General features: G+C 40.7%; 2 protein-coding genes across 4 annotated transcripts; both read left to right on the top strand.

The window, feature by feature from the left end:
* Positions 1 to 8: 8 nt before the first annotated feature.
* znf330 (zinc finger protein 330) lies at positions 9 to 3,541 on the top strand. 2 transcript variants are annotated; one of them, XM_076973972.1, is made up of 10 exons: positions 9 to 387; positions 734 to 870; positions 1,029 to 1,048; positions 1,226 to 1,296; positions 1,646 to 1,722; positions 1,992 to 2,118; positions 2,249 to 2,353; positions 2,443 to 2,489; positions 2,622 to 2,739; positions 2,897 to 3,541. In XM_076973972.1, the coding sequence occupies exons 2-10, from the start codon at positions 751 to 753 to the stop codon at positions 3,178 to 3,180; spliced, it is 969 nt and encodes a 322-aa protein (XP_076830087.1). In that variant the 5' UTR covers positions 9 to 387; positions 734 to 750; the 3' UTR covers positions 3,181 to 3,541. The 2 variants fall into 2 exon arrangements, with proteins under 2 accessions (XP_076830087.1, XP_076830088.1); XM_076973973.1 differs by lacking the exon at positions 9 to 387 and adding an exon at positions 455 to 614.
* Positions 3,542 to 3,644: 103 nt separating this feature from the next.
* il15 (interleukin 15) lies at positions 3,645 to 26,086 on the top strand. Of its 2 annotated transcripts, XM_076973974.1 has the most exons (6): positions 3,645 to 4,144; positions 12,018 to 12,112; positions 22,389 to 22,485; positions 22,606 to 22,647; positions 22,863 to 22,997; positions 23,217 to 26,086. In XM_076973974.1, exons 1-6 carry the CDS (start codon positions 4,070 to 4,072, stop codon positions 23,340 to 23,342), a joined length of 570 nt encoding a protein of 189 aa, XP_076830089.1. In that variant the 5' UTR covers positions 3,645 to 4,069; the 3' UTR covers positions 23,343 to 26,086. The 2 variants fall into 2 exon arrangements, with proteins under 2 accessions (XP_076830089.1, XP_076830090.1); XM_076973975.1 differs by lacking the exon at positions 22,606 to 22,647.
* Positions 26,087 to 26,113: the final 27 nt, after the last annotated feature.

Below are 26,113 nucleotides of genomic sequence, written 5' to 3'. Positions count from 1 at the left end.
AACAGATCGTAATCCAGGGGAAATCTACGTGGGAATTTTACAAGATATGGCAACCTGCACCGCTCGATATGCGTGTAAATCTATCTCGCAGCAGCAGGTGCCCTCTTCTGGGGTGGAGTGAGGCTCACAGAAGTTTAACTTTGGACTTCTCCGTAGTATAGGTAATAGTAATAGCCCGACATTCGAGGGGAAAAAAAGCCTTTAATGGCGTAACATTAGAAACTCAGACACCATTACTACCAGTAGCGATCTAAACATTGAAGCAGTGTTTTCTTAGGAACTAACGTTGTTGGTGCTTATGTTCTTGCACGGAGTTAAAAAGACGACGCAACTCCGTATCAGCTGGCTGCGGTCTTCCTGTCACTGAGTCAGTCGTGGTGTTGACTGGTATGTATAAAATATTAGAGACATACAGCTGTTGTTCGTGTTATGTACGTTTGAAGGTGTAGTGAAGAGATGCTTCCACGGAAAATAAGACTCCATTTTACCTTAGTTGTAGGGCAAAAACAATCAGACATTCTAGTCTTGATTCACGTTAGCTAGCTGGCTAACAGCATATCCGTGTTTTAACGTTATATCCGCGTACACAAATATGGAACATGTTGAACTGTAAAGTAAGTTGATATATAGTTACGTAGTGTGAGAGCCTCAACTAACCAACTAGCAAGGACAGGAAAATGATATATGACCACCGGAGCTGTTTCATCCCTCACGTTGTTTGTTCCCTGTGTAGTTTCACATTTCTGAATAATGCCGAAGAAGAAAACTGGTGCACGTAAGAAGGCCGAAAATCGGAAGGAGCGAGAGAAACAAAGCCGTGCAAATAGAGAGCAAATCGACGTGGCCAAACATCCCTGCAACATGGGCATGGTACGTTTGGATTATTTCAAGGTGTATAAAAGTTCACGATTTTCAAATATTATTGTGTTCGATCCGTCCTCTGTGCACACTGGGAAAACAATGATGTACTATGTGCTGTGTACTGTGTGTACTTACGATGTTCAAATAAATGCTTTCCCTGTTGCCAGGACTGTGACAAGTGTCTAAGGTGAGCTCCTTCTTTTAATTTCCCTCAAAGTAGACCTGCTGGACTCTGTTGCCTCTTTCTTTTTGTTCCTGCTTTTTTGCAGAGAGCATGATATGATTGGTATCCTCGTGGGTATAAAAGCGTAGAGTAGAGTTTACATCTTGGTTGCATGCTTTAACACACTTTATTCTATGTTAGGCGGCAGAAAAACAGAGCATTCTGTTATTTCTGTGCTTCGGTGCAGAAACTTCCTATGTGCGCCCAGTGTGGTAAGTTAGAAGCGCTCTAGAAATGTTCCTCTCTCCACAACAGGTTCTCCTAGTTTCCACATCTTTGATAATTAAGCAGCAAATAAAATTGGGCTAACAGAAATGACTAACGATAGCTGTGTACACACAGTATTCAAGTAATGTCTGCTGCTCCACTCAGAAATTAAACAAGATTAGTTATATTTATCATTAGGGAACAATTGGTGTTAAAAGGCACATTATTTGAAGTCTTAAAGATGTAATGACTTCACTTTTAAGACAACAAAAAATGACAACTGAACATTCAAAATTTGGATTTTAATACAATATTGTACGTTTCTACATTTCTTATACTTTCTTTTTTTTAAAGGAAAAACAAAGTGCATGAAGTCCTCTGACTGTGTCATAAAACACCCTGGAGTTCACAGCACTGGAATGGGCATGGTGGTAAGCACAACAGTCTAATTATAGTTTAATCTCAGCATTCAGTTTAACTCATCATCTCTGACTTGCCAGGAACGGAAATATCCTTTTATCGGAACTGGAAATTGGCACAAGTTGTAAAAAAATCACTACAAAAATAGCAGTACACTGTGTGGCATTGTTGTCATGAAAAACCATCATAAACATTTTCTATGATGTTCAAAGCAGAGCACACATCACATCGGACCACAGTTGTTTCTAAAATGCAATGCTGTCTTCATTTTGACCACTAGGGAGCAATATGTGACTTTTGTGAAGCTTGGGTGTGCCATGGGAGGAAGTGTCTGAGTACACATGCCTGTTCCTGTCCCTTGTCTGATGCAGATTGCATCGAATGTGACCGCAGTGTGTGGGAGCATGGTAAAAAACCCTTGGCCTACAGCATGTCCATTAATATAGTAACATTCCATTAAGAGTATCCCAAATCAGACATGATTTAGGCAGTCAGTTTGTTTTTTTGAGGAATGTTTTGTGATGTTATGTGATACAGGAGGCCGCATTTTCCGCTGCTCTTTCTGTCACAACTTCCTGTGTGAGGATGATCAGTTTGAGCACCAAGCCAGCTGTCAGGTTCTGGAGGCAGAGACCTTTAAATGTGAGTCTGTAGATATACATACAACCAAAGTGTAGTTTTCAAAGTTTGTTTCAGGCATATTTTTTAATCAAAGTGTGTTCCAATCTTAGGTGTTTCGTGCAACCGTCTCGGGCAGCACTCTTGTCTGAGATGTAAGGTGAGGCACTGAATTTGCCTTTCATCCTTACATTCGATTGAACAGTCAGCTTGTGGGAGACGCTCTAAGGAGTTCCAACAGAAAAATATATCTTGTGCAGTGATGTATTGCCTGCATTTTCCGTCTTTGTAGGCCTGCTTCTGTGATGAGCATGCTCGAAGTAAAGTCTTTAAGCAGGAGAAGGGCAAGGCACCTCCATGCCCAAAGTGTGGCCACCAAACACAAGAGACAAAAGACCTTAGCATGTCCAGTGAGTCTGTAATACTTTTCCAATAGAAATGTACAATATACAGCCATAAAGACCTGCATCCAACACCACTTAGCGTGGTGCCTTTAGTGCATCAGTGCAACTTTGCTCTTAATGACTTTTCTATATTTAACGCTGTTCTTGTTTGGTCCCTGTGCAGCTCGCAATCACAAGTTTGGCCGCCAGAGCGGGGCTGATGATTACGGTGACTATGGAGCGTCAGGATACAGTTCCTACTGGAACAGCATTGCCTCCAGCGGAGGAGCAGACCAGGAGGAAAATGACCATGGAGATGAAGAAGACTATGATGATGATGACTACGATGATGATGATGACGATGAGGAGGAGGAAGAGGAGGAGGAGTCTGAGGAAGAGGAGGCCGAAGTGGCACACAAATTTAACAATCTCAGTCTTGGTGTGAGTCCATCCAGTGAAAACAATTAGTGAATAAAAACCGGATGCAATTATGCAGAAAATTAAGCAATCTTGCAATGCTTGTTTAGTTTTGTTAGGGTTGTCAAATAATGCCTCACATTGATTTAAATGTTAACTTAAGCATTTGTCATTGACGACTGCCAGAAAAGAAAGTCTGTTCCCCAGACATGGGCCATGAGAATGTAACTTTTTTTATTTTTAACATTTCTTAATTTACATTCTTCTTTCAACATTTCTTCTTTGGAAGCATCTCTAAAGCACACAAGTCAGTTGAAATATTTAGGTTTATTTTCGAATTTTAAGCAGTGAAAACATAAATGACAATTTAACAAAATATTAAAATAAAAGAATCTGTGTATTCATTCCATGACATTGCATGACACTTGTTTATCTATTTCAAAAGCATTCAATTGAATATGCCCAATATTCCTTTCTTTGAGGTGCAGTAACTAGTGCACCAGTTGTTCCTCATGCCATTGCGCTACGGTTTTCATTAGCGTTAGTCTCGCCTCATACGACCATAACGCGCTGCCTCTGTTTGACGGCCTGAGTAAACCGTAAGCGGAGTTGGGACGTGTCTGCGCTCCTGTACTATTTGGGAACTCGGGTTATACCTGCCCTGCCGTCAAGCGGGAAAAGTGAAAGTTGGACGAGTCGCCGTAGGGTGGGGTAGGTACTGCAACAGTGTTGACGCTTTTTTTATTGGAGCAAAGATGCATTTATGGAAACGTCAGAACTCATGGATCCACTGAAACTGTGTGATACTTTTCACCTGGGACCTACACAACGGGCTGACAGTAAATATTATATTACATGATTTTATGTTGGACTTTGACATGATGAGAAAATGTGAACTGGAACTGGAGTGGTTGCATGGCCACCCGACTATTTTGTGCAGATGTTCACTCGTTTGATCCGCTTCCTAATTTTGGTCTTTGGATTTTGGAACAAACCGCCAAAACACAATTCAAAGGTAGGAAACGTAAACATTGTTATTTATATAGCGGCGGCGAGCAATTTGTTTAACGTTGTAAATCGCAAAGAACTGTATCGTATAACTGTCGTAGCAGCGTTTCAACTAAAAATCTGATAAGAAAATATACTTGTTTTCAACAGCACTTTATATAATTACGTCTACTACATTTAGTTATTTTTAGCTGCATCTAATGTTAACACGAGCGACCTTCTGGGTTACAGGGGCAGTTTGGTGTGTTAATTTAGTTATGTTCGCTATAGTCGAGTAAATGTTTCCTATACAGGATAAAATTGAAATGGGTCCAAATGGCATTTAATTGTGCTTATGCAACGCGACGTTTCAAACCCTTTCGGTTTCGGTTGGTTGGAGTGAGGGTCCATCTGGCGTGTGGCAGGAGGAAGTGGCCCTAACGCAAACCGAAACTGCACTTGGTGCCAAGCGTCTCCATTAACACCTGATACGTAGCACCTGCCTTTACAAACGCCATGACGACCTGAAACACCGCGAGTGCCAGCGGCCATCTGAATGTCTTCGGCTCTCAGGATTTGGCTGTGAGCCACTCGCAGCTCGTCAAGCGCTTCAGCCTCTCGTGTGCGGCTATCCAGTGGCGCGGTTTAGGTTAGGCATGCTGCAAGCGTCGTCTGGTCGGAACCAGTCTCACACACGCCATTTAAAGTGACACATGTCAAATCGTGAGGTCCCCAAGGATATAGAGCGTTCTCACGTAGGTTCGTTAGAAGTAGCGTTGCCACCTAGATCTGACAAAAAACAAGGACACTGTCATACTGACACAGGGTGGCGAGTCTAATCTGTTGCCGGGGGGGGGGGGGGGGGGGGTAGTTTTTTTTGCCGGGACCGAATATTAAAAAGAAGAAAAACCGGGACAGGTGGCAACACTAGTTAGAAGGTTTGGTCTCAGATATATATGGGGATCAGCTGTTATTACTTGGCTACTGAAAGACGTCACCTGGCAGTAGTGAAGTGCGTGATCCATGCAATCTTATCTGATAAATGGTCACCGGTCCTAGTTTGTGGCTAGAAGTTGTTTATTCTTGTGTGAATAGGGTGAAGTCAGCTAAAATGGGCCAGATAAGGTTCATAGTTCTATAAAACCTTGCATCCAATCAGAAATCATTTTACATTGTTACTACAACACTAGTTAACATATAACAATAGTTTTAATTGGTCTGAGGTTGCTAAGTTGGGCGGGGCAGTGTTACTTGTAGCACTTTGGCGAGATGTATGGTAAGTATGGAAATTTCACTAATAACTAATGTTGACAAAGAAATTATCATACCCAGTGGCGGACTTAGCAATTTGGGGGCTCAAGGCGAAATTAGCTAGGGGGCCCATCAACATTAATATGCGAGAAATAAGTTAGCTAGTCAGGGGGCCCCTACAGTGGGCTGCAGTGGGAGGGGCCCAAGGCAGTTGCCTAGCCACGTCTCTATGCAAAGACCGCCTCTGATCATACCAATAAAACAAAAATGTTTATTGATAAAGCTTTAACAAGCGCCTTCAAAAAACAACAAAATACATTAAAAACTATCTTGATCTTTGTGTATGGAAGTAAATCCATCACATTTAAACACTTGAATTAGACTATTCGGGCACTAATTTTTCAAGGTTGTATTTTTCAATGTTAAAAAATGTTATTTTATCATGGGTAAAGTAAATGATGCAGTAGCCTATGTCTTAAAACGATTCAACAAAATAGATGAAACACAATCTGGTAAGAAACAAAGGGAATAACACTGTAGTTTTTTAACTAGAAACAAGAGTTGTGTTATGCAGTATCTCATTACATAGAATGGGATTTAATTAGTAAAGCTCTTTAAATGTAACTAGCTAGGCAATTAAGCCTGAAAAGGTTTTTAAGACAGCTATGGGCCACCGTAGATTTGAGACTCAATTGCTCATTCTTAGTGTCTTGAATGTGTTATCTGATTTTGTGCTGTGAATTTTAGCATCTGAATTTCAAGTGAATTTTTATATTCTGAATTTTTAAACATTGAAAAATACAAGTTAAAATGAGTCACAGAAAAAATCAAGGGTTGAAATCAGAAGCCAAAAAATGTATACATAATTTCAATGGCAAAAAAAATGTCAAAGGCGTTTGAATTTCACAATCTAGTGAGACGGATTTGCTTCCCTATTTTTAAAAGTCATTAGAGGGCTTGAAAAGTTTGAGGGCCAGTTATCCCTCAAAGTTCTTATAATTTGTATAATTCTTCTGCTTCTTCTTCCACACATTTGTGCGTTTAATAGAACCTGAACCACTTAACGTACAGACTCTGTTCAAACTGCATTTTGAAGATTTCGATGCTGTAACTTGTGCTATGAGGCAATTGGTGTCACAGTGACAGCTCCGGACCCCTCCTTGTGGGCGTGTCGTTATGTTGTCTGCGTCTAGTTATGTCCATGTTTGTAGTTCCGTGGGTGTGGGTTGTTTGTGAGTGTGTTCGTTAGTCTCACCTGTGCCTTGTCTTGTGATCACGAGGGTATGTGTTCTACACCTATTTAATGTGCGTCTCGTACTCGTCTTTGTCTGAAGCTCGTGACGCGTGAGTGTGTTTGTAGAGTGCTTGCGCAATCCGCGCCGCACTTTGTTATTTGTGCCTCACCAATAAACGTCTATATGTTAAAGTACCCACTCGTCGTGCCTGCCGCCTCCCGTCGTAACATAAAGACGAGCCGACAAGATGCTGTTATACGCTTCTCGGGCAAAGAAGGGGAAGAGGAAACGTCACCATTCATCCTTCCCTGTACATGCCAGAGAGGAGTTGCTGGTGGAGGGAACCTGGAGGAGGACACTGGTCCCCCCCCAGACTCGGAGGAAGAGACGGAGAGAGAAGCCAGCTCTGCTCCGTTAGAGCACTCCGCTCCTCTCGCAACGGAGGAAGTCAGCCCTCTGCCCTCTGTAGGCTCTGCTCCAACTGAGCACTACAGAGAAGGCGAGGGTGAGCCCCCCTCCGTCCGTTTACTCGGCCCCAACCGAGTATAACGAAGAAGAGGAATCAGACGTCAGCCCCCCTCTGTCCATTTACTCGGTCCCAACCGAGTATTACGGAGAAGAGGACTCAGACGTCAAACCCCCCCCCCCCCCCCATTTACTCAGCCCCGACCGAGTATTACAAAGAAGAGGAACATGACGTCAGCCCCCCTCCGTCCGAGTGCGCGCCCCCCCGCTGAGTCCGACAGTGAAGGCGAGGAGGCAGCTAGCCCTTCCTCCTCTTTATGGTCAGAGGTGACCGTACAGTCTGAGAAGGGAGAAGGGCCGGAGGAAGAAGCGTGTTCTGACTCTGAGGTGAGCAGGATGGACTGCTCGCCCTACATGACCTCAGAGGAGGCGATGTTGCAGAGCCTGGGAGTCTCGGAGGAGGAGGAGGAGGAGGTGGAGATGGAGACGTCGAGGGGCGAGGTGGCGCTGCCAGTTGAGTTTTGGGGTGCCCCCAGAGGTCCCTTGTGCAGCTGAGAGCGAGCTGCGTCAGGCAGACCCTCCGCCAGCGCCCAGGAAGAAATCTGACGCTCCCAGAACGAGGCAAGTGGGGCGCGCGTTTACTTGGAGCACCAAACGGCGCTGCGCGCGGGAGGATCGGTCCCGAGGACCGGGGGGACTCCGCCTCCGGTTCCGCCTGCAGCCCTGGGAGGGTTCGCGCCGCTGGCCCCGCTCTTACAAGTGGGAAGAGGGATCTCCTGGCTGGCCATGCCTGTGTGTCAATCCCGTTGTTTCTGCCTAATCCCCTTTTCCCTCTTGTGCCCCTTGTGTTTCATGTGCCGGTGTGTGTGTTTGTGACTGTGCCTGTGTTAAATGTATTTTCCCCTGTCTTCCCTGTACACACATACATCTGTGTATCTCACACACGCCACACAGACACAAACACATACCTAAGGAGGTGTTGTTCACTTACACAGACACACAAACAAAGACACACACACTCACTTTGCAAACACTGTACACACTTTTATACACAGTGCACACACTGACATTCACATTTACATTCACCGTCTTTCATGCCATATACACACCTTCATTAACAATCAATCTCTCACACACCACACACAGACACATACCTAAGGTGTTGTTCAACTACACATAGAGAATGCACACACTATACACTCACTGTACACACCTTCATATACTGCACACACCGTCATACACACACACTCACATTCTTTTATGTCATATTCTCACCTTCATTCACAATCACTCTGTCGCACACACTACACAGACAGACACATACCTAAGGAGGTTCTTCAGACACACATCTAATGCATACACTGTATACACATTGTACACACCTTCATACACACTGCACACACCATTGTACACGCACACACTCACCTTCATTCATGCTGTATACACATGATCATTCACACATAATCACACACACACACACACACTCACACATCATTCACACTACAATACACACCTTCATACACATCATTCACAACAATACACACTACACATCTTTATACTTGAGACACACCATATACAACATATACACCATACACACTACACACCACATGCATAGCTTAGTACACACTAGACTCTACACACTCTACTCAAATTTTGGTCCCAGGCAGGTCACTGACCTTATGCTTCCTCACTCAAGGGTATTAGCCATAACCTTAGTCAGAACTGGTCACACCTTTTCAAGCCCTCTCATAATTCCTTCAAGAAATGCAAATCTAGATTTAGATACTGGCCCATTTTAGCTAAAGGGCTTGGAACATTCCAAAGACCACTTAGGACAGGTTGTGCTATTGTCAGGTCAAATCATGCTGCCACGAGAGCCTTTGTGGAATTGCAGGGAATGCAGGCAATGACTGAGTAAGGCCTCAATAAATGAGATGATAAGATGATAAGACCTAGCTAAAGGAAATGGTTAATGGTTTGACACAAGCATACATGTTTAACACAAGCATACACCTTGACCTACACAAAAACACACACACCCACACAAAACACCTATGTGCAAATAAACACATAACCATAAATTATACATTTTTAAATACATTTTTAATGAGATATATGTTCAACGTTTTACTGCATCAAATGTATTGTTGTTGTTAATATGGCACAACAAAGAAAATGGTGTCTGTAATCCATTGTGGAGCAAGACCGAGGTAGAGGCCGAGTAGAGTGAAGTTTATTAGGAGTAGATCCAAAAGAAAGACAATCTGACACAGACAGGTATCCAACATCAAGAGACAGTCACCAAGCAGAAACAAAATTTGCAACAGGAACAGAAACTAAATAGAAGCCAGACCTGAGTTTCGTGGGTTGGTCATTAGACTGAAGGCTCATCTTTTTTGTTGAGTACTTTTGTTGAGTAATGACCACAAACACTGCATATAGCACTTGTTTCCTTGTTCTTTAAATTGTATGTTTATCTATCTATGGTTATCTATGCTACTATCTAGGATGCATTCTGTGTAGATGTAAAGCACTGGATAAGAGCATCTGCTTAATGAATATGTCATTCTGTAACACCTTGGTCATGGAGCAAGAACAAGGTGGATACATTTGCTGAGTAGATCAAGATTTATTAGGAGCAAATCCAAAAGAAAGGCAATCTGACAAAGAACTAAACAAGACACAGCTGGGAACAATGACGAGAGGGCGGAGTAACAGATGACAAAGACGTGGCAGGCTGAACTAAAAACAAAAGCACATGGAAAAACACGACAGACAGACAGACAGGTGGGGCAGAGCCATATCTGACAGTGTCGATTCAAAAAATACATATTTAAAAAATACTATTCAATAGGGGTGACCTGCAATAGTCGCTGATTCGACTAGTCGACTATACCCCCTAGTCGACTATGAACGTCTTAGTCGAATGTACCATTCTAACTGCATGGAGGTGCCTAAGGATGCAGCTAAGCATTAGTTGTTACATGAAATGTCTTTGTTTTCGTTATATATAGCCTTTTGTCAAATAAAATCATCCACATTTCTGTTAATAAATATTTAAAAAATGATGTTTGCGCATTAACAATAGGCATCTTCCTTACTACACATTAATAAATCACACCCTGCTGTTGCACAATCCAAACGAGCGGAGCTGAACACGCTACAGAATACGCAGCATCTGCCGAGATTATAATGGCTACTAAAAACTTCAAAAGTATTTTGAAAAACATAAAGATGAATCAAACAAAGTAAAGTGCAACTTATGTCATCAACGTCTTTCATTTCGCACAACAACCAACATGGCATACCATTTAAAACGCGTAAGGCGAAAAAAAATGTTTGTCGTTTCGGTCGTGTCGTCGCGGTGCGTCTCAAGTAGGTCTATAAACATTTTTTGTTGTTGTTTGCTTTTAAACCCCGTTACTTGAACCTTTCCTTGTATTTTTTTGCTGTTGTGTGGCAATTTTAAAAATATTTTCAGGCAGGCATATTTTATTTAAAATATTTTTGACATTTTGCACGGACAGTTCGATATGCGAAATGCGCTCTGACGGTTAATGTTCTCTAACCCATCCATCCATCCATTATCTGAACCGCTTAATCCCTACGTTTCAAAAAAAAAAGTAAATAAATAAAAGCTGAATAAAGCCAACCTACCGTGTTTATTCATTTATCTAAGTGTTTTAGGTTTTTACTTTGAAGAGGAAAAAAGTCCTGAATGAGAACGACCGTTTAAGGCGCTCTAAAAATAAATAAATAAAATAAACCCGATTCGACTATTAGTCGACTAAAGGGAAAAGCAGACGAATCAGATTTGACTATGAAAATCCTTAGTTGAATACACCCCTACTATTTAATATTCAATTCAATAAAAAATACTATTCAAAAAAATCTATTTGACGGTCTTATAGATAGATGGCTCAGTCAGTGGCGTAGTCAGGTTTATGTGGGCTGTCTAGGACAGGGGGATTTAATGTCATCATGTACACAAAATACAGTACAGAGGACATCCAGACATAAATAGGCTGCCTTTGTGCAAATGAATTTTAGAGGACGACACAACCTGAAAACATTTTGATTGGTGTTTTACTAATTTATCATGAAGGTACAGTGTAGTCTCATATTCTGAAGATCTGCATTCAAGTATTGTTTATGTTTCCTAACAATACTATGTAAAACACCCTTCTAATTGAATAGTGTATGATAACGAAGGCAAAGTGTTTAAGAGCATGTTAATGTACCATAATGGAATTAGTTGGTTACAGTGTAATTTCAGTGTAATACCAGCACAAATCACTAAATCAACCCATAGCCTCAGAAGACAGAGAGGCTGAGTGGATAAAGTGTCATTCTGGTAGCAATGTCTTAGATACAGATGGTAAAACCCTGTGTTCTAATCTAAATTATTACTGTTTAGATTATTATTATTATTATTACTGTTATTATCACGTAACATTCTTCTAGGGTTAGAGTTCATATTTTTCATTCTAGCTGACAATGGAATTGTAAAGAATTTTATACTTTATATTTTATTTATCTGCATTTCCACAGATCCATCAAATATCCTATACTGTCACTTTTTGTGGGTGTCGATGGCTGATGGTAGTGCTCTGGGTAGCATAGTTGAGTGGCCAGTGTGCAGATACATTCAGAAGAGGTGTTTTCAGATACCTGTCGACGTTTCTGAGAGACAGGCACCACAATCAGCTTGTGTCGCTCATTAAATATTAATGATGGATGCCGTCTGCAAAGTGGCACTTGCCAATACGTGCCATTCCTGCCTTGTGTAACATGAACTTCCTGCTGCCACATGCAAATGATCATTGCTTACATGATGTTTACATCAGTAAAAAAATTTATGTGTGTTGTATTTAAGCTAAATGTGGTACTAAAAGCCATTTATTTATTGAGACTTTTGGTTTCTTAAATGAGTGCTTTGATCTCTTGCAGAGAACCTTGAGATGTGTTTGTTTTCTCTGGTGCTTTGACAGTAACCTGGAGTGCCACCTGAACATCGAGGTTTGGAATTCTTTCTTAATTCTGAGGTATAGCACACTAAAACATAAGACACTGCTTATATCCCAGAGTAATAAAATCATGATGGAGTAGTGGCCATTGGACATTACATTTACATTTATGGCATTTAGCAGACACTCTTATCCAGAGCGACTTACAAAAGTAAGGATATACTGTAAGTGCAGACAATTTGTATCCTGATTTTTGTAGTCAAACATACGCATATTACAGGTTTCCCTTGCACTATATTTGTATATTTGTACATTTTATATTTAGTTTCATACACAAAGAAAGTTTCCCAGACAAATGTACCCTACTGTTGCATACAAGTGATTCTCTTTATTCAAAGAATGCACATTTGATTTATCCTGTGCACTTAAGCTTTCCATTGCTCCTCCCTTTCCCTTATACTTCTCTTCTTATATTCTTTTGAATATTTCCATCAACTCAAATTGCAACATCATTTACCACTAATGTTTGTTACATCTCGACTTCAATCGTCATGACTAGTCGACTCTCTGTCACAATCCGGCCGGCCGGTGGAGTCTTAGCTTTGAGACCGGGTTAGGTCCTAAACTGTGCCGTAGTGTTTCTGCTGTCAGGGGCTGCCTGGACACCAGTGACACAGCGTCACCAGTGCAGCTCCCTCACTGTACCTACAACACTGGAGCCGGTGCAGCATAAAGACAATGTCTCCACTGTGAGGGTTAGAGAAGTGCTTGTATGCAGTGAAATCATACATTTCTCTGTGCCAACAGTGCAATAATGCTTTATTCTTAATAGCAGTGTATTTAGAAATATGTTTAAGCTCTGTTAATGATTACAAACCAAGTATATCAAGGCCTCTTTCTAGTTTGCATCTGCAAATAATCAGCTGTGGTGTTATAGCTAGAATAGGTGAAAGAAGGTTTTCTTGATGGTATTGTGATGGCTTCATGTTTCCAAATAATCTATCATTGTTGAATTAGTTAGCCTGTTCTGTTATTCTTCAAATTGAACTTGGTTTTCACATATTGGGCAGGATTTCACATCTACCATGACTCATATTTTAAAAAGGAGAATTAGAAAATGTCTGAAAATGATTTTATAGTCCATTCACAAAGGCACCTGTGGTTGTCTCTATAGAACCTGACAGATCAAGATGTGTGGTCTGTACATTCAGATTTTTAAATTCTGACTTTTATTCAGATTCTTTTCCAGGCTTTGTTTGTGAATGGTTAGATATGTTGTGTTGTGTCAATGGTTTTAAAAGGCTATGACGATAGTCGATGGCACTCTTTGGTCTGTTCAGTGTCAAAGAATTTCAAAGGATTCGTTTGACTCCTTTTGAAAAGTATGCATGGGATTTGAATGTAGCAGCTGACATGCAATAAATGTGTTTTACAAATGCGTAAAAAAGTGCATAAAAGCAGTGCATTAAAACATACTTCTATTATGACAAAAAACTGTCCTCTTTAATCACATTGTGTAATACTCATGTCAAATAACAAAAACCTTACTCACGGTGTGAGTAGCAGTACTTCTGTACTTCCTGTTAACCAAGTAACTAAATACACATACAGTGTGTCACAAAAGTGAGTACACCCCTCACATTTCTGCAGATATTTAAGTATATCTTTTCATGGGACAACACTGAAAAAATGACACTTTGACACAATGAAAAGTAGTCTGTGTGCAGCTTATATAACAGTGTAGATTTATTCTTCCTTCAAAATAACTCAATTTACAGCCATTGATGTCTAAACCACCGGCCACAAAAATCAATATTAGTATCAATATTTTGTGTGGCCACCATTATTTTCCAGAACTGCTTTAACTCTCCTGGGCATGGACTTAACCAGAGCTTCACAGATTCCCACTGGAATGCTTTTCCACTCCCCCATGACAACATCACGGAGCTGGCAGATATTTGAGACTTTGCACTCTTCCTTTCGCTTGAGGATGCCCCAAAAATGTTCTATTGGGTTTAGGTCTGGAGACATGTTTGGCCAGTTCATCACCTTTACCCTCAGCCTCTTCAATAAAGCATGTCTTAGACGTGTGTTTGAGGTCATTATCATGCTGGACCACTGTCCTGCAACCCAGTTTCCGGAGGGAGGGGTGCTCTGCTTCAGTATTTCACAGTACATATTGGAGTTCATGTGTCCCTCAATGAAATGTAACTCCCCAACACCTGCTGCACTCATGTAGCCCCAGACCATGGCATTCCCACCACCATGCTTTACTGTAGGCATGACAAACTTATTTTTGTACTCCTCACCTGATTGCCGCTACACATGCTTAACACCATCTGAACCAAACAAATTAATCTTGGTCTCATCAGACCATAGGACATGGTTCCAGTAATCCATATCCTTTGTTGACATGTCTTCATCAAGCTGTTTGCTGGCTTTCTTGTGTACAGACTTCAGAAGAGGCTTCCTTCTGGAGTGACAGACATGCAGACCAATTTGATGTAGTGTGTAGCATATGGTCTGAGCACTGACAGGCAGACCCTCCCACCTCTTCAGTCTCTGCAGCAATGCCTCCTGCGTCGAATTTGGTTGTGATGCTGAGCACATGCACTCAGCTTTTTTGGCCAATCAACGTAAGGTCTGTTCTGAGTGGACCCTGCTCTTTTAAAACTCTGTATGATCTTGGCCGCTGTGCTGCAGTTCAGTTTCAGAGTGTTGGCAAGCACTCTATAATCTTAGCCATGGTTTAAAGAAAGCGAATCAACATTAGTGGATTAATATTAGTTTAACTTGCTTGCTAGCCACTAAACCGGTTTGAACCACCGTTGAGTTTGGAAACTCTGATAGGTGTAACACACATACACTAGGAATGAAAAGACAGAAAGTTGGTCTTAAATTGTTATGTACTCCTATAATTAAATGTTTTTTTTTTATTTATGCGATTCCTTCGTTCTCACCAGTATCTTATTTGGTTTTAGTCATGTGTGTTTTGTGGCAGGATTAATGGGTTTCCTGTTTCCCATCTTTGTCAACTCTACATCAGCTACATTCCATGGTGTGGCATATCCTGACATGGCATCTCCTCTGTTTACATGGTTTCCATGTCCACAATCTGTTTGAGGTACACTCTCATTTGGTCATCATTGAAGGCCTTTGCTCATTAAAAACATTCAGCTTTCCTGGGTTAATACCCCTTTAATCCATGTACCACATTCTGAGGAAGCTAAAGAAACACAAAGACAAAGATACAGTATATGGAGAAAAAAGTCCAGAATTCAGACCATTACACTGCCTTCCACCCAATTTCAGAATATATTTTGAAGTATTGCTACTTGTATACAAATAATTACTTTGGCTAGGTTCAACTTACCTACTAACAAAAACCTCTCCAACCTCTGGTGAAGCAGTTTTCAGCCACCACGCTGGAGCTAGTTGGAGTAACCTGGTAAACGGGTTTGAGTGAAACACCTAGTGATGTGTGCAGACTGTAAACACTTTCATACCCACACTGAAATCTGTTTTAGTCTGCCTTTCAGATTAGTTAAGCTATTGACACATTTTAGCTCTGAGGGACAGTACTATAGTATAGCTGTAACCTACATTGATTCTATCTGTATTTTCTGTTATCAATACTTTTTCCTTAAATTAACATGTGTACAGTTTTAATAATCTTTTAGAAGAGGCGGACACAATCGCTGAGAGGAGCGAGATTTATTAAAGGGCATTTCCGTAATCAGGGTCGTAAAGGCAGGCTTGGGTCAAGTCAGAGAGGGAGTCAGAACATGAACATAAGCAACATGAAGAGCCTGAACACAAAGAACAAATAGAAACTAAGACACAGAACGATGCACTGAAGCACGATAGCCAACAGGCTGTGTGCAAAACAATGACCAGCAAAGCAAAATACCAAACACAGGTTATATATACACCATATTAAACATGAAACACCTGAGTACGCTAACGAGGGGAAGGGTTACAAATCATGAGGCGGGATTACGAACGCCCATGGCAACATAAACATAACATACATTATTGACAGCCAGGGGAGGAGCTAATCGTGACACTTTCCTTTTATGTATCTCTTTCATCTTTTAATTCATTTTTTATATTTCATTATTTAATTTGTTTTTTATTTATCTGTATTTATTTTAATAAATTGTTTTTATAACTTTTTTTTTATTTTTGTCACAAACCTTCTTGAGGAAATGTATGTCAGAGTGTAATAAGCTATCCAATTTTAATTCTTTTGTATATGTCTGTGTGAAGCATTTTGAATTTCTACTGTGTAAATGCTGTAGAAATAAAGTTACCTTGCTATAAAAGTATAGTAATTGTCACGTTGAGGACCCCGGCCCCTCCCTTTTGGGCGTGTGTATACGTAGTCTACGTGCTTTGTCTGCGTCAGTGGAACTCCGTGGTGATGGCTATGTCGTGTGAATAATGTGTCTCCCAGCGTCACAGTAATATCTAAATGCATGGAGATCCCAATAAGTCCTGTTCACAGTTCTTTGCAGTATTACAGCAGTATTATGTCTAAATATCTAGTTAGGACAAAACTAGAGTGCTCAATGAACTAAGTTAAAATCACTGTAACTCCGGAATATCATCTGTAGTGTTTTTATGCGTGTGCAAACGAGGGGTGTCGGAATTCGGCACAACAAGTTCGTTTGAAAAAAATTCTGCGTCGTGCCTGCTGCTTGCATGTGTTAAATGAAAATGAGCACATTCTTCTTTGATTTACCACTTTGTCCTACCACCTGATTAACTTTCTGTTCCACCCCTGACGGGCGAAGAAACATCCACAGAAAAGCCACACCTCATTATAAGTCGCATGGTTCAAAGTGTGAGGGAATAAGTAGCGTTTATAATCTGGAAAATACGGGTAGCAATCGCGGGGGCTCCGCTGTGGCGGGTCGAGGTCGCGTTCCGCTCTTCAGCACTGTTTGCAGGGTTCATCCACATTTACAAGGTGGAATTCAAGCACATGTACGACACTTTCAAGGTCCATTTTCAATATTGTCCAGCACCTTCAGCTTAAGTTAAGCACGTAGTCGTCTGTAACTGCACCAGCCTCAATTTGTCCAATTAGACAGTTTATTTCCTCTTTTATTCTGTCGTGAAAAGACATTTCTGCTGCTTTCAAGTCCAACTACGAACGATTGCTTCTGACTGGAGTCTAAGCCCCGTCCCACATTCAGGCGAGCGTTCCTATTGGACAGTGATTAGATTTCATTCTGGCACGAACACAGCTTCGCAGAGACACACAGTGGAATACAATGACGTTCAGTCCATTGCATTTCAAGGTGGCTTCTGGCACGAATTCAGCGTTTCTTTCTTTAAATACAAATCCACACACACTGGAGCTTTTACTTTTCATTGTGGCATGTTTTCATCACATCAGTGTTTAAATCAATCTCGTGATCATTACATTTAAAGGAGACATTTATGTCAGAAATACTGTACGGTGAAAAGCAATACCTCGGTGCCGTGATTACATTTCGAGCTGTATTATATTCAATTCTGGCACAAATTTGTGTATTGTTTTTCAATAAAGAGATAAAGTGCATTGAAACGTAATGTAATAGTGCTTTTGCATTTCATTGTGGCACGTATTCTGCATGTTTGTATGGAAAAGCAATGCATTTTGTGGATTGCATTTCCATTTTTGCCTAGTAGCCATTACATTTTGAATTGGCATGGAATCTTTTCCATATAACTGGTGCGCGCAGTTACAAAATTCGAGAGGTGCACGACCTTGCGAATCGACAGCGTGCGATGCCCTCGCGCGGAGCCACTGCGATTATGTCATTTTCGCCGCGCAGACCCTCACCGCTTGTGTGCGCTGCAGTGACTTTGCGGGCTACCGTTGCATTGTGGGGAATGTAGTGTTTGTGCATGCAAAACACCATTGGGCGGCTGTGGCCTGCGGGCCGGTTCTAATAGTAAATAAATATCATCCAGGGGGCCATAGATAATCAATTCAGATCCGGCCCGCGGGCCTTGACTTTGACATATGTGCTCTACATGACTCTGTCATGGTGTGGGGCTTCAGACAACAGGTTACTCATCTTTGTTGACTCAGGGGCAGCCGGCAGCTTCATCGATGCTTTTCTGGCCACCATGCTTGGGATCCCATTGGTGCATCTCGAGACACCTTTCTCGGTTGCTGCCATTAATGGAAGAGCCCTTGTGTTAGGGGAGGTGTTGAGCCAAACCATTCCCCTAGACATGCGGATAGGGAGTCATGTGGAAAAAATCACATTATACGTCATTGCGGCTCCCAAAACCCGGCTTATCCTCGGGTTTTCCTGGCTTTAACGCAACAACCCTAACATTGACTGGCTCAACCTCTGTCAGGCAATGGGGGACAGTGTCAGGGATTCTGTCTGATGGCTGGCCCCCTCAGCACATCTAAGATGTTGCAGGAGTCTTTCGATCTCGGGACAGTCTCTGCTGAATACCACAACCTACAGGAGGTGCTCAGTAAGAAAAAAGCCTCCCTACTGGGCCCATGACAAGCAACCTGCTGCCAACCACCAGCCCCCCTAGGGGGTGGCTCTTTTCTCTTTCGTCACCTGAGCGAAAAGCAATGGACACCTATATACAGGAAGCCCTGGCTGCTGGGTTCATCCGACCTTCAACCTCACCTACCGGTGAGGGAAGAAAGACGGGGGGTTGAGGCCATGTATTGATTACAGGGGACTAAACAAGATAATGGTTAAAGACCGCCATCCATTGCCACTTATGTCCACTGCCTTCGAGGCGCTCCAGCACTCCACCATCTTCACCAAATTAGACTTCGGCAGCGCCTATACCCTGATTCGAGTACAAGCAGGGGACGAGTGCTTTATAACCCCCTCTGGGCACTATAAATATTTAGTGATGCCTTTTGGGCTTATGAACACTCCAGCCATATTCTAGTGTGATTTTGCGTGAGGCCCTGGACCAGTACGTATTCATCTACCTAGACGACATTTTGATATATAGTCGATCCCGTCAGGATCACAGCATGTATGGTGGGTTCTTCTGCTTTTCCTTGAGAACTACCTGTACCTGCAGCTGGAGAAGTCTGTGTTTCATGTCGAGGAATTCTCATTTCTGGGCTTTATAGTATCCAGAAACAAGCTGGCCATGGACCCAGACTCAGCCAGTGGCTCAGAGGCCAGTTCCCACCTCGCTCCGGAGTAGCGGTCCTGGGTTACTGCTAACTGAATCCTGGATCCTGCCCTGATAAGTGACTTCCATCACGACTGCCTTAGGCCCGTGGGGTCTTGGGCCTAGGAGGAGGGAAGCCACTGCGTTAAAATTCCACAAAGCCATTATTGAATTGTACTGAGGACAGATACCTACAAATAATATAGAAGACTACTACTACTCAGACCTACTGAGATGGGCTGCAGCAGTCACCTCTGTCTGACTCAGATGTTACAGTAGCCCAAACGGGTGGGGATAAAAGCATGGATTATCAATGTTTGTAAAAAGAAGAACATCTATAACTTCACTAATGTGGAAAAAATTAAAACCTCGATATATAGACAAACTAAGATGGGAGTCAGAAGTCACACTGAGATTGCTCACAAAGGGCTTGCCCTTTAATCCCACACAATTGAAGAGCAGTTGAATCTCTCATATCTATTAACTCCCTACACCCCAACCCAGTGCCTCAGATTTGCCATCCATCTTCTGTTGGCTGTTCCTAAGTCTAGTTTGAAGCTTACAGGTGATCGACCTTTTGCACTGGTAGCTCCCTGCTCTGGAACAAATGGCCTCTGCGTGTTAGACTGGCCCCCACGTTAGCTATTTTTAAGTCTCGTCCTGAGTCTCTCATCCTTGGCTTTTACCTCCGTGTAAGCTGCTCCTCTTTTATTACTGCTGTTGTTTTATTGTGCTGTACCATTTCTCTTTTTCTTCTGTTTCTTTTTTTGCATATGCTTCTGGTTTATTTAATTGTACAACACATAATTTTTTTAAATGCTCTATAATCATATAAATTTTGCAAATGAAATGAAGTAAAGCATGGATTAAACTATGGTCAGATAAGACAAAAATTTAGAATTTTGGCCCAAATTCATTCCTCAAGACATAGCATCCTAACAGTGAGGCATAGGGCTGGCCTGAAAACACAAGGAAGTAGGGCAACACAATCTCCTTGTCTTGGGAGAACTTCACCCTTCAGCAGGACACACCCCCAATATAAGGCAAAAGCAATACAGAAGTGGTGAATGTTCTAAAATGGCCAAGTCTAAGTCTAGATCTCAGTCCAACTGAGAATCTGTGGCACTATTTGGAAATTAAAATATGTATGTACCATCTAACCAAGTCAAACAACTTTAACAAGTTCCCCCAGGAAGAAAGAGTGGAAAACTCCCACACAGTGTGTAAGACTGGGAGAAACCTATCTCAACAGTATCTAAGCTGTTATTGCTGCAAATGTTTATGCAAGCATACAACAAATTCTGAATGTTGAGTTTGAGACATTGAAGACACATAAAAGACACTGTGTGTGTTTAATCTGATTATTCCCACTGAGTTGGGTTAGCTGTTCAATACATAGGTTAGATCCAGTTATTAAAAAGCTTGAGTACTTTTTTGATTCATCTCTCAGATTTGATTTCCATATTAAGTCAATTCCTAATAACTCTTTTATCTACGTAGCTTGCACCTTCCCGCTTCTTGGTGAAAGTTATGCAAGACTGCTGGTATTAATACATGTTTTCTCATGTGCAAATGATTGGAAGTCCCTCTTTTTTATAATATTCCTGCTAAATTGCATAACTGAATACAGTTTATCGAATCCTCAGCAGCCGGAATCCTCCCACATTCCAGACACTCCCTGTAGCACTGACTACCTATGCCCAAGTATGGACCTCTACAGTCATACAAACAAATGGATCACTGCTTTGACCAAATGTACTTGACCAATGATGCTGTGTTCCTGGCGAACAGTTTCTGCACTATTAAGGTCCCGGTGCTTTTAACAGCTATCTTTATAGGGTTGTCATCTGCATTTAACCTGTGTACAGTGCACTGAGTGGAGGTAAAAGTGTTGTGTGACTGACTTTGTATGATGCAAATATATGAGATGAATTTCTGACATTTTCGGAAGACAGCCACACTTGCCAGAATGGAATTTTATTTACAAATTTACACAATGTGAATATTTCAAATTCAAATATAAAGTAATTTTACATTTTGCATTTAGATTTTTACATTGTGTTACAGTTGGCTTTGGAAAGCTGAATCAAAATTTGTTCATATTTAATTTGATTATATAAAAATAAATAAATATATATCTTTCTCTCCCTCTATGAAGCCGGTTAACAGAACACCAAGAGCATGCAAATCTGTCATCAAAATGTAGAATAGTTATTATTATCTAATTATTTAATGATCTAGTATTTATTTAAACTGGACAGATGAACAGATGACATTATTTGCATATGTGGTTTCAGAGTCATTAACCTAAACAGAAACAGCTGTGTTGTAGGCTTAAAACCCTCTACAAAGGCAAACTCTGCCACAAAGGTGAGGTCATACACCAGGGCAGGACTGAACTGTTCCACTGCATCAGAAAGTTCTTACCCAGGCAAAGGGTTCAGTGCAGGCTGGGGTTTCAACATGTGCTGTATGAGCTCTTTAGAAGAAACACCAAGAAACATGCAACACTGAGGACCGTAGACACAGTGGTCGGCCAAGGAAACTGATGAAAGACATGTTATGTTTACTTCCGTTTGAAACTGGAAGATGTCATCCATCTATCTACCATTTTCAGAATGGGTAGAAGTTGATTGATCTGGCCAGAAGTTGATTGCATGGAAGAACTGTGACAAAAAGCCATATATGGAAATAGTGGCTAGTATTTAGTGTGATCTCCCACCCCCCTACACTCCAAACCGACTGAAATATAAAGAACTCTGGTAACTGCTGAAAGAAGCTGGTATAATATACCAGAATACGCCTTCAGAAAACGTCAGCATGTTCAGCATATGCTTAGTGCCAAGGGAGGTCACATTAAATACTGACATTCCTCTGTAGATGCCTTGTGAAAATTGTTTTTAAATGTTGTGAACATATTTCTTGTATTTTCTGTTTTTGTCTGTAAAATAATTATACATGTTCATTAATACACGTCAAAACAAATCATAGACCTGAGGCCATGACTGAGGTGCCCCTGAGCAAGGCCCTTAACCCTCAATTGCTCACTTGTATAAAATGAGATTAAAAAAAAAAAAAAATGTAAGTCGCTCTGGATAAGGGCATCTGCCAAATGCCGTAAATGTAAATGTAAAATACACCTTTGCATTATTATTATTTTTTGGTTTTGTTTTCCTATGCTTTCCCATGTCTTCAGCTGTCTGAGTGTGCTGTTGACCAGCGTCCATGCTCACGACACGCAGAACCTGATTGAGCTCAAAAGCCTCCTGGAGACGATGAAATCCAAATTTAATGTGAGACCCTGCGTGGCCTGCATGGCTACACCACCCACCACCCTTCTCCTTGTTCACATCAGTTTTATACAGCCATTTCACAATTTGCCTTAGTTTATTTCTTAAACTTACATTTTTTAGAACTCAGATGCCTTCTTGTATACACCACCTGCAAAAGTTGATGTAAGTTCATTAGAATCTTAACATCTTGTTTTTAGCCATCTAAAACAATTGGATTACAGCAATTGAATTACATTATTCTGTCTATGATTCCTATTCATACAGTAAAGGGGATGCTACCTTAACATGGGGAACATGGGTTTGGCCAGATTAATAGTAGTATTGCTGTGACATGCTGTTAACTTTCATCTCAAGTTAAGTTTCATCTTTATTTGAAGGCGTGCACTCAAAGATTCATGCACTGCTACCTGCTGGAGCTGGAAGTTTTCCTAGAAGAGGAAGGTATTCATGATGAAGACGACCCTAAACATAAAATATTCTCCCTTGAACAGATGTACTTCTCTTCATCATCTGTAAGTTCATTAAAGGGTTTTCAACTGCATTGTTACCTAGGTCTTGATATCTTTTCAACATTAAATTGTATAACAATACAAACACATTAAATATTTAAGATGTGAGTTTAAAGCTATATAATTAAATCAAGACTTTGAGAAAACAATTAACCAATTTGTAGCTTGTGTGACATGAGCATATTAAATAATGTGTTGTGTTTATTTGAACTGATTTGCTAGAACTGTCCAGCCTGTCAGCAGTGTGAAGAACACCCAACACGCAACACCACAGTGTTCTCTGAAACTATGAAGGATTTCATTTCGATGCTATTAGCTAAAGGCACTCCTGAGACTAATGACTGTTAGCACACTATTATTATACCACAGCCAATATGTAAATAAGCTCACTATTGTTTGTAGCATGTATTCCGATAATGTATTCAAGTTTACCTGTAAATGTATTAATGTGAATATTTATGAACATAATGGAATTTATTGTACAGTTAACAGTTATTCCTAGCCTCAGGTCAAATATAATTTGATCCATGTTTATTGCTCTGAATGTTTATTATTCTTATTTCCTTATTATTGCTACTGCTAAAAAATATTTTCTGATAGTTTTGTTGTCTTGTTGTCTGAATATAGTATAAATAAGGACTAGTGAAGAGAAAGAAAGTTTGAATAGGCTAGAGGCAGATGAAGGGCAGGAGAAGTTTTCTTCTTTCTTCTGTGAGTCTTCATGTTTGACGCTGCAGTTTGATTGTACGATACCTTTTGTCAAGAGTAGGGTGGCTGAGAGAAAAAACGCTGCAAAAGAAAAACAGGCTGCAAATACACAAAGCAAATTCATCAAAATGACATGACACACAACACAACAGAAGTGTTTGTTTCACAAAGGAAGTGTAAGCAGCGACTCTAGGTTTTTAGGACTGAATTAGTAAAGTTCTTTAAATGTAGCTAGCTAGCTTGGTATTTAGATGAAAAGTAAGGCTTAAAATCCTTTTAAGCCTTAAATACCTAGCTAGCTAGCTACATTTAAAGAGCTTTACTAATTCAGTCCCGTTCAGAGTAATAAGATACTGTATAACACAACTCGTTTCTAGCTCGTGTGTTATTCCCTTTGTCTCTTACCAGGTTTTGTTTGGTCTATTTTGTGGAACTGTTGAGGCATATTAATATGCAATTGCATTATTTATCTTACCTGACATAAAATTGCATACTTTTCACTTGGTAGAGGCTCCTTTTATCGCTTGTAAGCTACATGCTCTTTAAATGTAGCTGCCTAGCTAGGTATTTAGACAGAAAGTAAGGCTTAAAAAATCCCATTTAACACATCTGAGTTTCTTTGTAAATATCCAGCCAACTTGCTACATTTAAAGAGCTTTACTACTTCAGTCCCATTCAACGTAATGAGATAATGCATGACATGACTCCTTTCTGGCTAAACACCTAGAGAGTCGCTGCTTAAAATAACTAGTCCAGAAACACTTCTGTTGTGTTTTTACTGGATTTGCAGCAATTCCCAAAATGTAGCGTACGAGTTGTGATTTTGATGAATTTGCTTTGTGTATTTGCAGCGCATTTTTCTTTTATAGCATGATGGGTTTTCTCTGCCATTGTAAAAGAGCCATTTATATCGCCAAGTTGCATGCTGGGAGAAGTACTATTATGAACGCCATACTGTGATTTCCTAGAGGCTCAACATAGAACGTCCTCTACTGGATCAGTTGTGCAGGCCTAGTTTCTGTTCTGAGATCAGTTTCTGTCTCTTTATTGCTTCCACTGTGAGGGGGTGGAGAACCTTCGCTATTATAGCTAAATTCTCCTGGGTCTGTACATAACCGTAACCTTAACCATAATGTTGGTGGATATTTTATATTTTTTTAAAGTTTTGTGTAAAAAAAAGTATAAAAATTAAAATGACATTATAGAGAGATTTTTGCTTTTCAATTTTGTCCAAACATTGTGAAACAATGCTGAAATGGCACACTATTTTTGTGGTCTGTACACAGAAAGCTATCAATTGCAAGGAATTTGATATAATCCAGTTGAGATGCAAAACAAATCAGTACAATACAATACAAAGTTTACAGTACACCTGTACACTTTAACCTGAGCACTAGTGCACTCTGAGCACAATCTAGATGGTATTTTATGTATTTATAATACTGCATATCATTTTGCCTGGTGCACATCACACTGATAGCACATGCATCTGCACCTTGCCTTTCAGGAGGCTTATGTCCAGTACTAAACAAGCAAAACAATGATTAAGAAAATAACATTACACTAAAAACAAACAAATATAAATAAATATTTTTTGGGATATACTTTTGAGTTTACTGATAAAGCTTAAATGATTCATCAGTCATAATCATTAACATCTGAAAGCAGTAGTATTTCCTTTCATGTCCTAATGCATACTTATGGAGATGAAGGATGCATCAGTATACATGACTGAACCATGCTGAACCACAAAATCAGAACTGGACGAGTGCTTCAATGTTCCATGACTGTCTTGGATTACAGTACACTAGCACTACTTATAGAACAGGACGCCACATGTCCTTTTGAAACATAATACATTCTGTCTGTCACACATCAACGAGCTTACCAGTGCAGGAGAAAACTGAAGCTCAGCCACAGAGTTCTTATCTTCCCACACTGCTGTGCACATCTGTGGTCACACAAAGATAAGGGTGGGCATGTCAGTGGCACTTCCCCTGATCCAGGACTTTACATTTTGGGACTAGGTGTGAGTTCATTTGGTTGTTGTCCTATGATGAAGTCAGAATAGTATTTGGTTACTTTTGATTGCTTAGTGGTGGCGAATAATGTTCTTGGTCAAGATACGACTGAAGGAAGTGTGGGCCAGAAGGGGGTTTTTGGAGGAGAGCTAGAGTAGATCTGAGATGTTGAAATTTTGGGGTTGGAGAAATGTCTTCCTTGGACTTGGACTACTCTCCATACATCGATGTGTAACATTCAGGAAGTATTTTCTATACTGCTTTTGTTATTTACAGTATGAATAGTATTACCTCATTATCTAACCAATTTTAATGTGCAAGTCATTGATTTGTATTACACTAATAAATTGTGTTAACCTTGAACCCAAGTGAAGCTCAGTTCTTTAGATA

This window comes from Brachyhypopomus gauderio, chromosome 15, assembly GCF_052324685.1.
Source record: "Brachyhypopomus gauderio isolate BG-103 chromosome 15, BGAUD_0.2, whole genome shotgun sequence".
In the NCBI taxonomy this organism is placed as follows: domain Eukaryota; kingdom Metazoa; phylum Chordata; class Actinopteri; order Gymnotiformes; family Hypopomidae; genus Brachyhypopomus; species Brachyhypopomus gauderio.
The sequence above is the reverse complement of the archived record's forward strand: the minus strand, read 5'-3'. Positions and strand labels throughout refer to the sequence as shown.

Coding starts and splice junctions, on each gene's coding strand:
- znf330 (XM_076973972.1), top strand. CDS start 751: ATGCCGAAGAAGAAAACTGGTGCACGTAAGAAGGCCGAAAATCGGAAG. Junction 871..1,028: donor ATCCCTGCAACATGGGCATG/GTACGTTTGGAT, acceptor CCCTGTTGCCAG/GACTGTGACAAGTGTCTAAG. Junction 2,119..2,248: donor CCGCAGTGTGTGGGAGCATG/GTAAAAAACCCT, acceptor TATGTGATACAG/GAGGCCGCATTTTCCGCTGC.
- il15 (XM_076973974.1), top strand. CDS start 4,070: ATGTTCACTCGTTTGATCCGCTTCCTAATTTTGGTCTTTGGATTTTGG. Junction 4,145..12,017: donor CGCCAAAACACAATTCAAAG/GTAGGAAACGTA, acceptor GATCTCTTGCAG/AGAACCTTGAGATGTGTTTG. Junction 22,486..22,605: donor CGATGAAATCCAAATTTAAT/GTGAGACCCTGC, acceptor TACATTTTTTAG/AACTCAGATGCCTTCTTGTA.